Source organism: Rutidosis leptorrhynchoides, chromosome 10 (assembly GCF_046630445.1).
Source record: "Rutidosis leptorrhynchoides isolate AG116_Rl617_1_P2 chromosome 10, CSIRO_AGI_Rlap_v1, whole genome shotgun sequence".
Lineage (NCBI taxonomy): Eukaryota > Viridiplantae > Streptophyta > Magnoliopsida > Asterales > Asteraceae > Rutidosis > Rutidosis leptorrhynchoides.
The window spans coordinates 62682713-62698583 of NC_092342.1; the positions used below are offsets into that span (position 1 = coordinate 62682713).

Consider the following 15871-nt stretch of genomic DNA (forward strand, 5'->3'; position numbering starts at 1 on the left):
TTTCGTGCCAGACCCAAAATTGAACCCTAATTCCATTCGCTTTCGATCCAGAGCCAAAATTTCGCAAATCACTGGCTGTGTATTGTGCTTGTGGTAGCTCATCCATTATTCTTATTTCGTCGACATCAAAGAATCATGGTCGAAGGTTTTATTGTTGTGCCCGTAAAGTAAGCTTGTTCAATTATTTTTCTTATTATTAATTCCGTAAATAATTAAGATGTTAATTTATATTGTACACGATGGTAAGAGTTGTGGTTTCATTGGATGGGTGAATCCTCCAATTGAAGATATTTTACAAGAAAAAGATGCTCAATTGTCACGATGGAAGAAATTTGTAGTTGTTAGCTGGTTTTGTTTCTTTTGTTATTGATTTTTCAATTAGATTGTAAGTCATTTGTAATGTGATAGTTTGATCAATGATGTAACCCAAGATTATAATTTTGATTTTGAATAAAAAAATTTGTTTTGTTACTTTATTGTGCACACTGGCAATATTTATAATTTGTATGTATTGTGCAGATATTGTTACTTGTTAGTGTATTGTGCATACCTCCAATCTTAAACAGTTATTGTGTTATGTATTATGTACGTAAACACACGGATGATTTGGCAAAAACCATTAACACATGGACGATGTTGACAATTAAGTCTATATTATATTATATTATATTATATTATATTATATTATATTATATTATATTATATTATATTATATTATATTAATATTATATTATATTATATTATATTATATTAATAATATTAATATTATTATATTAGAAATGTTGACGTGATGATTAGTTATTTGTGATCCTGTTTCACCAATAAGGTCGGTTGGTTTCTTATTAGCCACGACGCCGAATTTTTAATTTATGATATTTTAATAACCAATAACTATAACTAAAATATTATATATAAATAAATAAGGGTCAATGGGTTAGAGTTGTATCTTTGACTAATAATTCAAAATTCAAAACGCCATTATATTGAAGAACTTTATCTTTCTTTATTCATACAATTAGCCAAATTGATTTTGGTTTTTCAACTCATACTCATTTTACCTCCTATAAAAGCATGCATATGCAAGACATCCAAAAACACACAATCCCTTACAAAAACACACATACACATTTTAAGCATTCACAATTAATCGATGGGTTCCATAAATATGATTCAGAAACCTCATGCAGTGTGCTTACCCTTTCCAGCACAAGGCCACATTAATCCCATGCTTAAAGTAGCCAAAATCCTTCATTCTAAAGGCTTCCATATCACCTTTGTCAACACCGAATTCAACCAACAACGCCTTCTCAAGTCGCAAGGCCCCGAGGCTCTTAATCAATACGAGTCTTTCAAATTTGAGACCATTCCTGATGGTCTTCCGCCATCGGACCCAGATGCCACCCAAAGCATCCCAGATCTATGCAAGTACACATCTGAAACATGTTTGGAACCTTTTAGGAAGCTACTTTCGAAACTTAATGATAGCGAAACGACACCTCCTGTGAGTTGCATAGTTTCGGATGGTATAATGTCCTTTACACTCGATGCAGCCGAAGAATTGGGCATCCCTGATGTTCTGTTTTGGACTACTAGTGCTTGTGGTTTCTTGGCTTATGCACACTATATTACACTCATTCAAAAGGGATTTATCCCAATTAAAGGTATTCCATCATTGGAAATCAAACATAATTAGATTCATTCGTATATGCATTACTTGCGTTATACTATTTTCATTTAGCTAGTGGTCGGATCTTGATATCCTCACAAGTCTCAGGTTCAACCCTCACTTGCATCATATATAGGTTGCGTACATTAGAGTCAAATTTACTTGTCTAAACGAAAAACCTTATCCGTTTACACATAGATTATCTTCTTTTATGCAATATTTGATAGCTTGAATAATGATAGTGAGAGAGAACTAGAAACTCAACCTAAAAATTTACTCAATTTAGTTTACACATGTTCTAGACAATTTAGGCCTATTTAAGTCAGTCTCATTTATCATTTTTCTCTACCAGTTATTGACTACCTACAGATATCCAATTTGATAGCTTATCTACATATCAATCAATTCAAATTATATATTATATATTATATACAATATATCGATGAACAGTAAATGGATGTGTTCAAATGATATATAGTATAATATATAATATAATATAATTATACATCACAACATTCTATCTATTTTGAAGTTTACGTTGTATAACTTTTTCTTGTTAAAATCTGTAGATTCTGCAGACTTAACCAATGGGTACTTGGATACGGTTGTCGAATGCGTACCAAGCATGAAAGACATACGTTTAAAGGACTTTCCACCTTTCCTTAGAACCACTGATCCAGACGAATTCATGATCAAATTCGTTATCCGAGAAACTAGTAGAACAAAAAGAGCTTCAGCTATAATTTTAAATACCTTCGAAGACCTAGAACACGACGTGTTAAACGAACTCTCTTCAATGTATCCACCAGTTTACTCAATTGGACCGCTACATACGATAGCAAGCAATATTGATAATGATGATCTCAAGTCACTAAATTCGAGTCTATGGAAGGAAGAAACCGAATGCCTTGATTGGCTCGACTCAAAAGAGCCTGGTTCAGTTGTTTATGTCAATTTTGGGAGCATAACAGTGATGACACCTCAACAGCTAGTAGAGTTTTCATGGGGGCTAGCTAACAGTGATCAAAACTTTTTATGGGTTATTCGGCCCGATCTAGTCTCGGGTGATTCCCAAATGTTGCCACCCGAGTTCTTGAACGCGACTAGTGATAGAGGGTTTCTTGTAAGTTGGTGCCCACAACAAAAAGTGTTGAACCATCCATCAATTGGAGGGTTTTTGACACATAGTGGGTGGAACTCGACAATCGAAAGTATATCGAGTGGTGTTCCTATGATTTGTTGGCCGTTTTTTGCGGAACAACAGACGAACTGTTGGTTTAGTTGTAATCAATGGGGTATTGGAATGGAAATTGATAGTGATGTTAATAGAAAACAAGTTGAAAACCTTGTGAAGATTCTAATGGTTGAAAAAAAAGGTAAGGAGATGAGAGATAAGGCTATGGCTTGGAAGAAAAAGTCTGAATCTATGTCTTCTTGGTTAAACATAGAAAACATGATCAACAAAGTGCTACTTCAATCTTAGGGTTCTGAGGAGTTGGATTTATGATATGATCCCCTTGGCATTTTACAACCGTTTCTTAAAGTATTAGCAATCGGTTTGTATTGTTTTTTTTTTTTTTTTTTCCGTTTCAAATATACTAAATTTGTCATTTGAATTATTTATTTTGTCATGTTTAATGTTGGTTTGAAAGATTGGATTGTAAATTCTTTGTAAACTTTCTAGCTTGCTAGAAGTTGTTTATATAGGGTAATATATTTGTCGTTTATTAAATCTAATATTCAGTGTTAGATAGTAACAAATAGTTAAGGGATTGGGACAATTTCATCAATCGAATATATATATCAACAGATGATTTCAAAATTAACTTGATAGGAATATTTATTTAAATTTAAATGAAAATTAATTACAATTATATATTTTATGTACGTTAACGAAAACTCTTAGGATTGTTGTTACCAAAATCTCAATGATAATAATAATTAATAATCTTTGCAAAATAAATGCATTTTTTGTTTTTTACAATTTTGGTCCCTACCATGGAGAAAAAAAAAAAAGTTACTAGTCCGTTTGGGTTTCATTTGGTTTGATTGGCTAAACTTACACCATTTAGATGCCCAATGCCATTTAGAAGGTCACTTAAGTTAAGAAGCCCAAACATACCTATTTAAGCCATATCTGTTTGAACATTTGTCTAAAGTTAGACTATTTCGAAGCTCACTTAGTTTAAGAAGTCCATCCATATATATGTGTATAAAGCGAGAAAAAAAGAAAAGAGAAAAAAAAGTTAGTGTATAAATTCTAGTTAGACCAATTATGTGTTTTTTTTTCCCGAAAAAACTAGATATATTAAAATATGAAAGGAGTTCCATCTAGCAAATGGAGAAACCTTATAGAAGCAAGTACATCAAGAGTCAAGCTGGAAGAGGCCAAAATAAAACTACAACAAACACGTGTAGGTGAGTAAGTACAAACTATGCGAAGCGTATCAAGATCTCCGGATTAGAGGACCAAATATTGAATTGGTGAGAATAACATATTTTCGCCGATATTGCCCACATGAACACTTTGATTTTCACATCCGGAACTATGGAGGCCCAACATGAGAACTCGCCTCTAAAAATGATGTTGTTCCTTGCTAACCACAAAGCCCATATTCTAGCCGTCCACACTTTAAAAGAACGAGAACAATGTAGTAAAAGATGATCCACCGATTATTCACTTTCCATACGCTATACACAAACCGTATCTGGACCTTGGCTAATAATACGTCTATGTGTCAAAACTTGAAACGCCTGAATAGAATTGCGAATTGCAAGCCATTGAAACACCACTATTTTGGATGGAATCGAGTTATTCCAATTCCAACTATCCGATGTTGGGTTGTCTTCTTGATCGGGCCTCATGAGAATTCGAATGCCATCCGAAACTTAGTAACCTTCTTCTGTGTTCGGCAACCAAATAACTTGATCATCTCTAGAAGGATCCATGACGACATTTTCGAGTCGTCTCAACAATCTTTCATGTTCCCAGTCTTCATAAGAATTTAAGGGGAGAGTAAGGTGCAAATTCCAATTAAATGTATTCTGAGTTTACCTCAGTGTGAATATTTGTGACAAAACTTTCAATTAAATCTTCCTTAGCATAAGAACATGCAAATAACTCAGGAAAACTAAACCTTAAAGGTTGTGGGTCTAGCCAAGTGTCGGCCCAGAAAGCAAACATGTTCCCTCTACTTACCTTCCATCTCCAATTTTGCGGCCCAATTACTTCATTCATTGAGTCGGTGTGTTAGAGCTTATTGACCAGATCTTTCCAAATTGGAAACACTCTTGAAAGGTTTAATATGGATACATCATTGATTAATTTATAATCAGGGAATGACGTGCCATACGAATTTAAAAGAATGGTTTTTTCAAAGTATTAGTTCACAGTAATACGACTATGAACACCAGACTCTCACTTTATACAATAAATAAGAATTAAAGTGCAGAAAATGAGAGAACACGATAATAGAATGAAAGACTGATATTATTGATCGTGCAAAGTACAAATTCATAAGAAAACATACGCCCCTATTTATACAGGTAAAAACCAAATCTGGATATTTGATTTCCATAACTACTTACCAATAAAGATGAAAAAGATAAACTAAAAACAAACCAAATTAGCTATTAACTAGGAAGTCAACTCTGGAGATAAAATCAAATCTTCAAAACAAATCTTCTTAAATAACAAGCATATCTCCAGAATATTCTTTGACTTTGGCTTCAAGAAATCATCATACGTTTACTTCAATAATTCCAGCGTCTGCAACTTCAGACTCTAAATCTCCAGACTCTAAAATCTGCAAAATACTTTTGACTCATCAGATTATTATTTCTATTTTTCCCAACAATCTCCCCCTATCTGATGATGTCAAAACAACCTGTACTCCTAAACAAACATCTTTGCATACTCCCTTTCAATTAGCTTGCACTTGCTCTTCATATGAGAAATTTTCTTCAACATGCTCAGCTTGCTATGCAAGTGCTTTAACAACTGCATCCTGAAAGGAGTTGTTTGCTGTGTTTCACATCTGGACAGTAAACTAATCAACATTTCAATACCAGCCCCTTCAAACTGATCACACCTAATTAACATCTTTTGATTTTCAGTGGTCTTAATCATTAAGCCATCCAAATATTCAACAAACATATTATCCACAAATTCCATATGCTCAGGAACAGCATACCTTTCAACATTACCCTTAACTCTTCTTTCTTTCATCTCCGGATTAAAAGCTCTACAAAACACCTCATAATCTTTAGAGCTTATGAACCCCTCTTCAAACACTAAGTGAACCAACATAAACACCTTTTTTAAAACTTCATTCAAAATAACCTGATCCCCTGCACACTCCTTAATACAAAAAGCTATGCCTCTCCATTCACAAAAACCCAAACGAACTATTTGATTTATTTTCACCCTCAATCTTCTGTCTGTCATATGAGTCATTGTTAGCAAGAGAATCACACCTTCAAACTCAGACCTTTCAACCTCAACTTTCACAATGTCACCATCATATCTTCTGAATCTGAACCTTTTGTTCATTTGAGCCCTAAGACCACTGTCTGTTTTTTGTGTAGCAGCAACCAAAACACCACTAGAACTACCCTGTTTATCACCAGCACCCTTATCAGTAATATCCTCCGCCTCAATTTGAGTCTTCTTGGATTGCTCCCCCTCAATTTGAATCTTCTTAGATTTCTCCCCCTCAATACCTGCATCATTTGATCTTTTTCTTTTCTCCCCCTTTTTGACATCATCCAAAGGAAGAGAAGATAAGAACTTCCAAATTTCAGTCTGTTTAGCCTTGAGGGAAGAAATATCAGATGCAAACCCAGTAAAACATTCTTTTATTTCATCAAAACCAGCCATTCGTTTCTACAGTTCTGTCAACCTTTGATTAATCTCTGTTACAGACCTTGAATCACTTGAACCAGTCAACCCCTGCATATCCCCAACCAACCTCCTCACCTCCATCAACTCATCTTTAGAAACAAAATTATTATTAAAGTTAAGATTATTAAATTTAGACTGCACAACAGAAAGCTTGTCATCAAACTCCTTAGTCAACCTCGTCAAAACATGATTCAGGCCAACCATGGTGACTTGTGCCTCAGTCTGAGAAGTAGTGCCAATGGATGTGGGTAGGGTTGGTATGTCCTTACAGCCTTCCTGTTGTAAATAAAGTTGATCTTTGGACACAGAAGAATTTGAGGCCTGTATCTCACTCTGTGACATGAGTGTGACATTGGCAGCCTGTGCAAGAATGTGTAAGGATGAAACATTTTGGGTGAGTAGTGACAGACTTAAGTCTGGGGTAAAAGTAGGTTTGGTCATTTCAGCTGGGTTTTGGATTTGGTTATTGGAGTCCAGGATTGGGACTTCTTCATGTAAGTCAACTGAGTGGGTTCCTTCAGTGACTGTAATGTGGGTATCCAAGTTCACTATCCTACCAAGTTTAGGTTTGGTCATAGCACTGCTCTCACCAACCTCTAACAGAGGTGATGGAGTAGTACTAGAAGCACATTGCCTAGTGAATTTTAGAAGGGAATCCACAGGTGCTGTATCATCTAAGGTTTCAAATATGGTGGTATTCTCTGTATGAACTGGTGAGTTCATAAGGTGGTTTGAGTACGAAATTTGCTCAGTAGCAGTGGGTGAGGATGGGTTAGACTGAGGTGAGATTTCCTCATTCATGTCCTCAGCCTGCTCTGTATGTGTAACATCATGGGGTGGAGAATGTGTGGGGGTAAAATCTGATTGCTCAGAACCTGATGAAGATGCCCCTTCAGACTCTGATTGCTCAGAATCTGCAGGTTGATCTGCACGGCCAAGATTGACCCAATGCATCATAGCAGGAGTAAGAGCAACTTCTTGATCATCCACAATGTGCCTGTGAAACATTCTGACACTACATTCTGGCATATATGTATACTCATACACACCAAATACTTTAAGCCCATTATACAAAATAGGAGTCATAGCTTGTTCAAACATAAGACTTAAAACTCTGATAAATGGAACATTATGATCCCTTTGAGGTTTTTCAGTGAGCACTAAGAGTTCACTGAAATATAATCATGCAAAATCTTTCCTCCCTGTGACCATAGCATGAAACAGATAAGCCTCAAAATAATTGACTTCAGTCAAACTTCCACACTTGAAACTCATACTCCTAGTTATATTTGACAACAAAAACATCCATCTTGGAGAAAACATACTAATTTTAACAGTTGAATCAGTTAAGGGTTGACCAACCAAAGGAAAACTAGTTCTTGAAGCAGTTCTTGACACAGTTCTAACAAAATTATCTTGAACAGGAAGATTTAAAGTAACCCTTAAATGATTTTCAGTAAGTGTTAAGGAATTGTTACTGTAATGACCCGGAATTTTTTGACCAAATTATACTTATGAGATTAATATTTACATAAATTAAACTATACCGACATGATAAGCAATCCAAATTGTTGAGACTTGTGTTTTTGAAAAGAGTTTTACACAACGTTTGATCGTCCAATATGACCGATGATATCACGAACTATATAACATACGATAATTATACGTTTGTGTATATATATGTATTTATATATATTTAACATGATCTAAGGATGGTTTAACATCTCATTGTGTACTAATAACAATGAGTTATAAGTATATTTTGAAACTACTAACTTAAGTTTTCAAAACGATAACTATACGTAACATTCTTTGATATATATACTTATAATCTATAATGCTTATACATGTATCGTATATATAATGTATTTAATCACTTTTTAAGGACTTAAATACATAAAAAAATATAAGTATATTCACAAAAGATAGCTATATTTGAATTCTCGTTCCGTTTCCTCAAGATTTCTATACGTATATCTAGGGTATATGTACCCGTATCATACCCAGCTTCTATACGTATTTACTATTGGTATATACACATCAAATCAATATCCTAATTAACATTATTACTGCCCTAGATATGAGGTAACTAGGATTTGTCAAGTAGTATGAATTATTAGTAAGAAAACAAAATTAGGAATCCTTTTCTTTCTTTATAAACTAAAAACGTTTTTATAAATGAACACCATTTCTTCACTCCATTTTCTCATACCTGCACCCTCATTTCTCTCTCAAAATACTCCTAACTTCATACTTGATCATCTCCAAGCATTTTTCCCATCATTTAGCTTCAATTACAAGCCTTAAACACCATAAGAAAACTCTTTCAAGAACATATCAAAATAACCACCCATTTGAAGAAGTTTACTTCCAACCTTTTGATCTAACTCCACCACTCTTTGATTCCAAGATTATTTCTTATCTTTTGTAGTAACTTTTTCCAAGTAACTTGAGGTAGTAACCTTGTTCATAATCTTATTCAATTCATATTCATATAGCTATCTTATTTTGTGGTATAAAATTTTAACAACAAGAACATAGTTTGAATGATTTCAAACTTGTTCGCAAATTAAATAGATCCTTCTAACTTGACTTTTAAAACACTTCAAGACCTGTAATATATCATAATGATATGCTAACCTAACAAGATATAACTTGGTTTTACAAAGAACATCTTAAAAACTGAATCTACATCGTCGGAGTGCAACCGGGGGCTGTTTTGGGTTGGATAATTAAAAACCATCTTGAAATTTGAATTGGAAGTTCATGTTCTGGAAAAATGATATTTCTTATGAATATGTTAACACATAAAAATTTCATGGTTTAACTCAAAGTGTAAATATTTTTAGAAAAATGATCATTAAATGTTGTTTTTATCATGGAAAATGATCACTTTCATAAGTTTCACCAAAGTTTGACCTATAACCTATGATTTCGAATACAAACTAAGGTATTTTCAGTTCATATTCTTAAAATATAACTCGATCCAAGGAAGTGTCAAGTTGAACCAACAAAAACGGAGTTGTAATGAAGAAACTACGACTAAAACAAGATTGGGTATCCGAAGCTAGTTTAGCTACGAAAATATTTGGAGAAAAAGTAAATTAATCATATCTTTTCTAATTAATATGATATTTTATATATAACTACTTATGATTTGATTTTATATATTTCAGGACCACCCGTAAACAACACGAGAAGATTAATCATAAGACCTCATGATTGTACGCAACACGTCATTTGACAACACGGTACTTTATGTACGCAACACATCATTTGACAACATGGTACCATGGGTCGAGATTAATTCTGATCAATACGAATACGATGAGGTCTTTATTTATTTTATTTAAGCAACTAATTATAGACCACTAACATCGGACTGCTAACTACGGACTAAGAAAATATTAAAAGTATTAAAAGTATATATATATGTAACGATTACTTAAAAAGAAAATATGTTGATATATTATATATATGGTTAGGTTCGTGATATCTATCGGAGACCAAGTCGAATTAAATACCTTCAAGGCAAAAGTGAGTTTCATTTGCTCCCTTTTATATATATTTTTGGGACTGTGAATACATGCGCTATTTTTATAAATGTTTTACGAAATAGGCACAAGTACTAAAACTAATTCTACGTGGGTTTAAACCAGAAATATACCCTTAGCTTGGTAACATTAAACTACTTGTCTATGTACGGTAGGCGCGAATCCTAAAGATAGATCTATTGGGCCTGACAAACCCCATCCTGACTATGGGATGCTTTAGTACTTCGAGGTTATTTTAAACACACCTGATCTGGTGTACTTCAGAGGGTAAAACATGAACGTTAAGGCTTGTTACCGGGTGCCTACAACTTATAGAATACTTTTATACACTTGCGAGTCTACATATATTTATAAACGGAAATCTTGTGGTCTATTAATATATTGAAATGATTGTTATGATAAACCTATGAACTCACCAACCTTTTGGTTGACACTTTAAAGCATGTTTATTCTCAGGTATTAAAGAAATCTTCCGCTGTGCATTAGCTCATTTTAAGGATATTACTTGGAGTCATTCATGGCATATTTTGAAAGACGTTGCATTCGAGTCATTGAGTTCATCAAGATTATTATTATGTCAATTATAGTTGGATGTATTATGAAATGGTGTGCATGCCTTCAAATTTCGTTGTAAAGAAAGTTTGTCTTTTAAAAACGAATGCAATGTTTGTAAAATGTATCATATAGAGGTCAAATACCTCGCGATGTAATCAACTATTGTGAATCGTTTATAATGTATATGAACGGGTCCTTTCAGTTGGTATCAGAGCGGTGGTCATAGCGAACCAGGTCTTGCATTAGTGTGTCTAACTAGTAGTTGTTAGGATGCATTAATGAGTCTGGACTTCGACCGTGTCTACATGTCAAAAGTTTTGCTTATCATTTCTAGTCGGAAATCATCTGCTTATCATCCTTAGGAAATTACCTACTTATCATTCATAAGTCTAGACACGTTTTACTGCATTTACTGCATTGATAGTGTATAGACTAATTCTTATCTTAGCATATCTGTTATTGCGAACTTTGACTGATATCTTTTCAAAGATTCTCCGTAATTTACGGGATTTTGGTATTATATATACATATGTAAATTATGTATTGAAGAGTACCAAATCTAACTCCTATAATCTATTCCATACCAAAAATTCATTTCCCCATTATACAAGATGGATTCCGCATCTAGTTCGAATTCTTCAGATTCCGACAGTTATGCCGATATGGATTTCCATTCGGGCTCCAAAAGCAGCGTCACCGGAATGGATCAACCAATTTCCCATCATCTATTCTGGATGAACTGGGGATGGGTTCGTAATATACTAAATCACTAGAGACAAGAATAAGGTGATCCATTCCATCCACCAAATTGCCCTCTTGGCGATGAACCTGAAGCACTTACCGGCGAACCTATTCGAAACACCATTTTCTCTCTCATTTCTAGGGTATCTCGTCACGATTATATACTATCCCATATTATAAATCTTGTTCATTCGCTCGCTCCAACCGCCAATCATCCCGGTGTACTAGCAGAAGTTAACGAACTTCGTGCTCGCGTGACGGCTTTGGAGAACATGGTGCGAAGGTTGCAAACACCAGCAGCAGCACCAGCAGCATAATCAGCACCACCATCAATAACATCAACAATACCATCATCACCACTAACAAACAACATCCGTATCACACGTCTCGACATCATAATCTGTCCCACAAACATCAACATCATACGCACCATAGATACCAAGGAGTACCAACAATAATGAACGATGAAGTATTGATCCATAACTTCATTGATATTCTGCGAAGAATATGTGGTTTCAAAATTTTTTAGAGATTTCTTATTCTAGCTCAAACCGAAAAGAAAATGAGATTAATATCATATTAACTCATTAAATTCATGATTTCATCTGAAGAAAATATATATGTATATATGTTTTCATAAAGATTGTAATTAAAAGTTCTTTTGTACAAAATATTAATGGTGAAATTTTTTTTTAACGGGTAGGTAATACCCGAGGAATAATTAGATTTCATCTTAATAAGTTACATTGTACATTCGTCGAAGCTGATTCAACAGTCATTTACTATCCTACTTACAACCACCGATATACGTATCCGTTCACCGCAGAATAACCATTTTTATTCAATTTCATATTTGGATTTTGACTTCCCTGAATCCAACAAGTGGCATATGAATAAAACATATGACAAAATAAAATCTGTTAGAAACAAACAAATTAACTATGAAAAATTTTGTTAAGAATCCACGCTAATTGTTCCAGCTAACTGTTCCTAGCTAACTGATTACATTTTATTTATCGCAGTTTATTTATCGCAATTTAATTATCGCACTTTTATTTATCGTCATTTAATTTCTGTAATTATTTTACGCACTTTAAATATCGGGACACGTATACAATGTTTTGACATATCATATCGACGCATCTATATATATTATTTGGAATCACCATAGACACTCTATATGCAGTAATGATCGAGTTCTCTATACAGAGTTGAGGTTGATTCTACAATAATATATATAGCTTGAGTTGTGATCGAGTCTGAGACGTATACTGGTCACGACAAGTATTAATTAATTCGTATATTATATATTAAACTATATATGAATTATTGGACTGTTACTGTGGACTATCGACTGTGGACTAATGACATTGGACAATTAAAATGAATTAAAATATTGATTATAACATATGAAACTAAACATTTCTTCAAGATTGCCACTTGATTTCATCTTAAACCTCATTGTATCTCGACGATTACAATCAACGTTCAAATCTATCATGATTCTTAAAAACACCTCAATCCAGAGGATAAACCAACCGCACTTCATCTACGGAAGAAAAGATTGATGCATATAGTTATGCACCTGAAAAACCCTCGGAAACTGAGTAAACGTTTGACACGTATCTGTTCTAGTTCCTTTGACATTGTTATTACTGAAGATCGTTTTGCAATCCCTTTCCAAAGTAGCTAATTTTGTCACAGCTCCAGCAAGTCAACTCCGACTTTTCATTCGAAACAACTTTATTATAATCGCGATATATATGCGTACTCTTTATTGTTACTGGGGAACCTTTTATATTCCACAATATTAACATCAGTGATTAATCATTCTAAAAAAACATAATTCTCCTGAAACTACCTCGGTTTGATAACCGATGACCCAGATTAGTTAACTTTGAAAATGCTGACGAAGCAGCATGTTGTAGATGATCTTAATGGCTAAAAGTTTGATGATAAAGAAATGAGTGTTAGGAACGCTCGATAGAAAATTTAGTACCGAAAAGCGGATTATGCGAAACTATGAAGAAAGCCGTGGACAAATCACAAAGAATAAGTTTGCCTTCAAAGAATCCAAATGATTCTGTGCCTGCTGAAATCGTTAGCAAATATCTTATTTCTCATTCTAAACCTTCACAGACAAATCTTCTTCATCATCCATTGATATTAGAAATTCTAAGATATTCTTGTATGTTCTATTATAAATATCCTCCATATTTCTGGCGATATTTTCACAACTATTCTTATCTAAGATCATTTATCTCTCCGTAATATCTGCAACATAAAAGAAACTGTGTTAGTTTTAAATTCTGAAACCTTCAAGTTTAAAATATGAATGTTTTGAAGTAGTGTTGGGAACTGAAGCATGGATTAGTATAATATAATGACACTTGATCAACGTCATTATATTACAGTAAGTCATGCTAAGTTTCTAATGAAGCATGATGATTCACAGTACCGTCATCATGTGCCATTTACATTACTCTTACATTCTATCTAATCTCTAAACATATCAAGAGACTATTTTTCTGGATGACTCGGTCTTCTTCAGGGTATTCTAGTAATTTAACAAATCAAAATCGTTCTATTACCATTTTCTTCTTAGAGCATTAGCTATGTTCATTCTGAATTTCATATCTACGAATTCCGGACCATTACTCGCTTGACTCGAAGTCGGGAAGAGAAAACGAAAGCATGAAGCTCCGAAAAATAATGAAGAATATAAACTCCAATAATAACCCCGAAATTACAAACCGTGTATATCGATGCAGATAGCAATATAGAGACACGGGAGAATTGGAAATACTATAAACACAAGAGTATAGTAGAAGTAAATAGATTCTTCTGGTGGTAGATGAAAAAGAAGAATGACAGATATAAAAGTTAGGAGTATATCAAGAATCAGGACTGGATGGAGCATATTGATGAATGCTTTAAAGTAAGAATCAAGGGAGAAAGAATAGAAGGTGTGAGTCGCGGAAAATAAAGAAACGAAGGGGTGAATTTATAGTGAAATATCCGACAGAGCAATTGAAACAGATTATTGCATATAATCAAAGAAGATCCTAATTTCCTTAATCACCAAAGAACCAAATCTTATTACGTAAGATTCTCTTTAAATCCCTTAAATCCCGGAAATCAATCATAACTACGTCATCGGTTAAGAAGAATATATTTTACTCATCTCACTCTTTTACGATAGTCTCATTTATATTCTTCGTATAAGCGAATCGTTTTATCTACATTACTTAATGATGATAAAACTCCATTATCACCTTATATTTGTCATGAAAACCTTCTAATTGTTATCCATAACAACCTCTATCAAATTTCGGGGACGAAATTTATTTAACGGGTAGGTACTGTAATGACCCGGAATTTTTTGACCAAATTATACTTATGAGATTAATATTTACATAAATTAAACTATACCAACATGATAAGCAATCCAAATTGTTGAGACTTGTGTTTTTGAAAAGAGTTTTACACAACGTTTGATCGTCCAATATGACCGATGATATCACGAACTATATAACATACGATAATTATACGTTTGTGTATATATATGTATTTATATATATTTAACATGATCTAAGGATGGTTTAACATCTCATTGTGTACTAATAACAATGAGTTATAAGTATATTTTGAAACTACTAACTTAAGTTTTCAAAACGATAACTATACGTAACATTCTTTGATATATATACTTATAATCTATAATGCTTATACATGTATCGTATATATAATGTATTTAATCACTTTTTAAGGACTTAAATACATAAAAAAAAATATAAGTATATTCACAAAAGATAGCTATATTTGAATTCTCGTTCCGTTTCCTCAAGATTTCTATACGTATATCTAGGGTATATGTACCCGTATCATACCCAGCTTCTATACGTATTTACTATTGGTATATACACATCAAATCAATATCCTAATCAATATTATTACTGCCCTAGATATGAGGTAACTAGGATTTGTCAAGTAGTATGAATTATTAGTAAGAAAACAAAATTAGGAATCCTTTTCTTTCTTTATAAACTAAAAACGTTTTTATAAATGAACACCATTTCTTCACTCCATTTTCTCATACCTACACCCTCATTTCTCTCTCAAAATACTCCTAACTTCATACTTGATCATCTCCAAGTATTTTTCCCATCATTTAGCTTCAATTACAAGCCTTAAACACCATAAGAAAACTCTTTCAAGAACATATCAAAATAACCACCCATTTGAAGAAGTTTACTTCCAACCTTTTGATCTAACTCCACCACTCTTTGATTCCAAGATTATTTCTTATCTTTTGTAGTAACTTTGTCCAAGTAACTTGAGGTAGTAACCTTGTTCATAATCTTATTCAATTCATATTCATATAGCTATCTTATTTTGTGGTATAAAATTTTAACAACAAGAACATAGTTTGAATGATTTCAAACTTGTTCG

General features: G+C 33.4%; 1 protein-coding gene across 1 annotated transcript; it reads left to right on the forward strand.

The window, feature by feature from the left end:
• The first annotated feature begins 1129 nt into the window (after positions 1-1129).
• LOC139872116 (7-deoxyloganetin glucosyltransferase-like) lies at positions 1130-3369 on the forward strand. The gene is made up of 2 exons (XM_071859933.1): positions 1130-1661; positions 2236-3369. Exons 1-2 carry the CDS (start codon positions 1151-1153, stop codon positions 3147-3149), a joined length of 1425 nt encoding a protein of 474 aa, XP_071716034.1. The 5' UTR covers positions 1130-1150; the 3' UTR covers positions 3150-3369.
• Positions 3370-15871: the final 12502 nt, after the last annotated feature.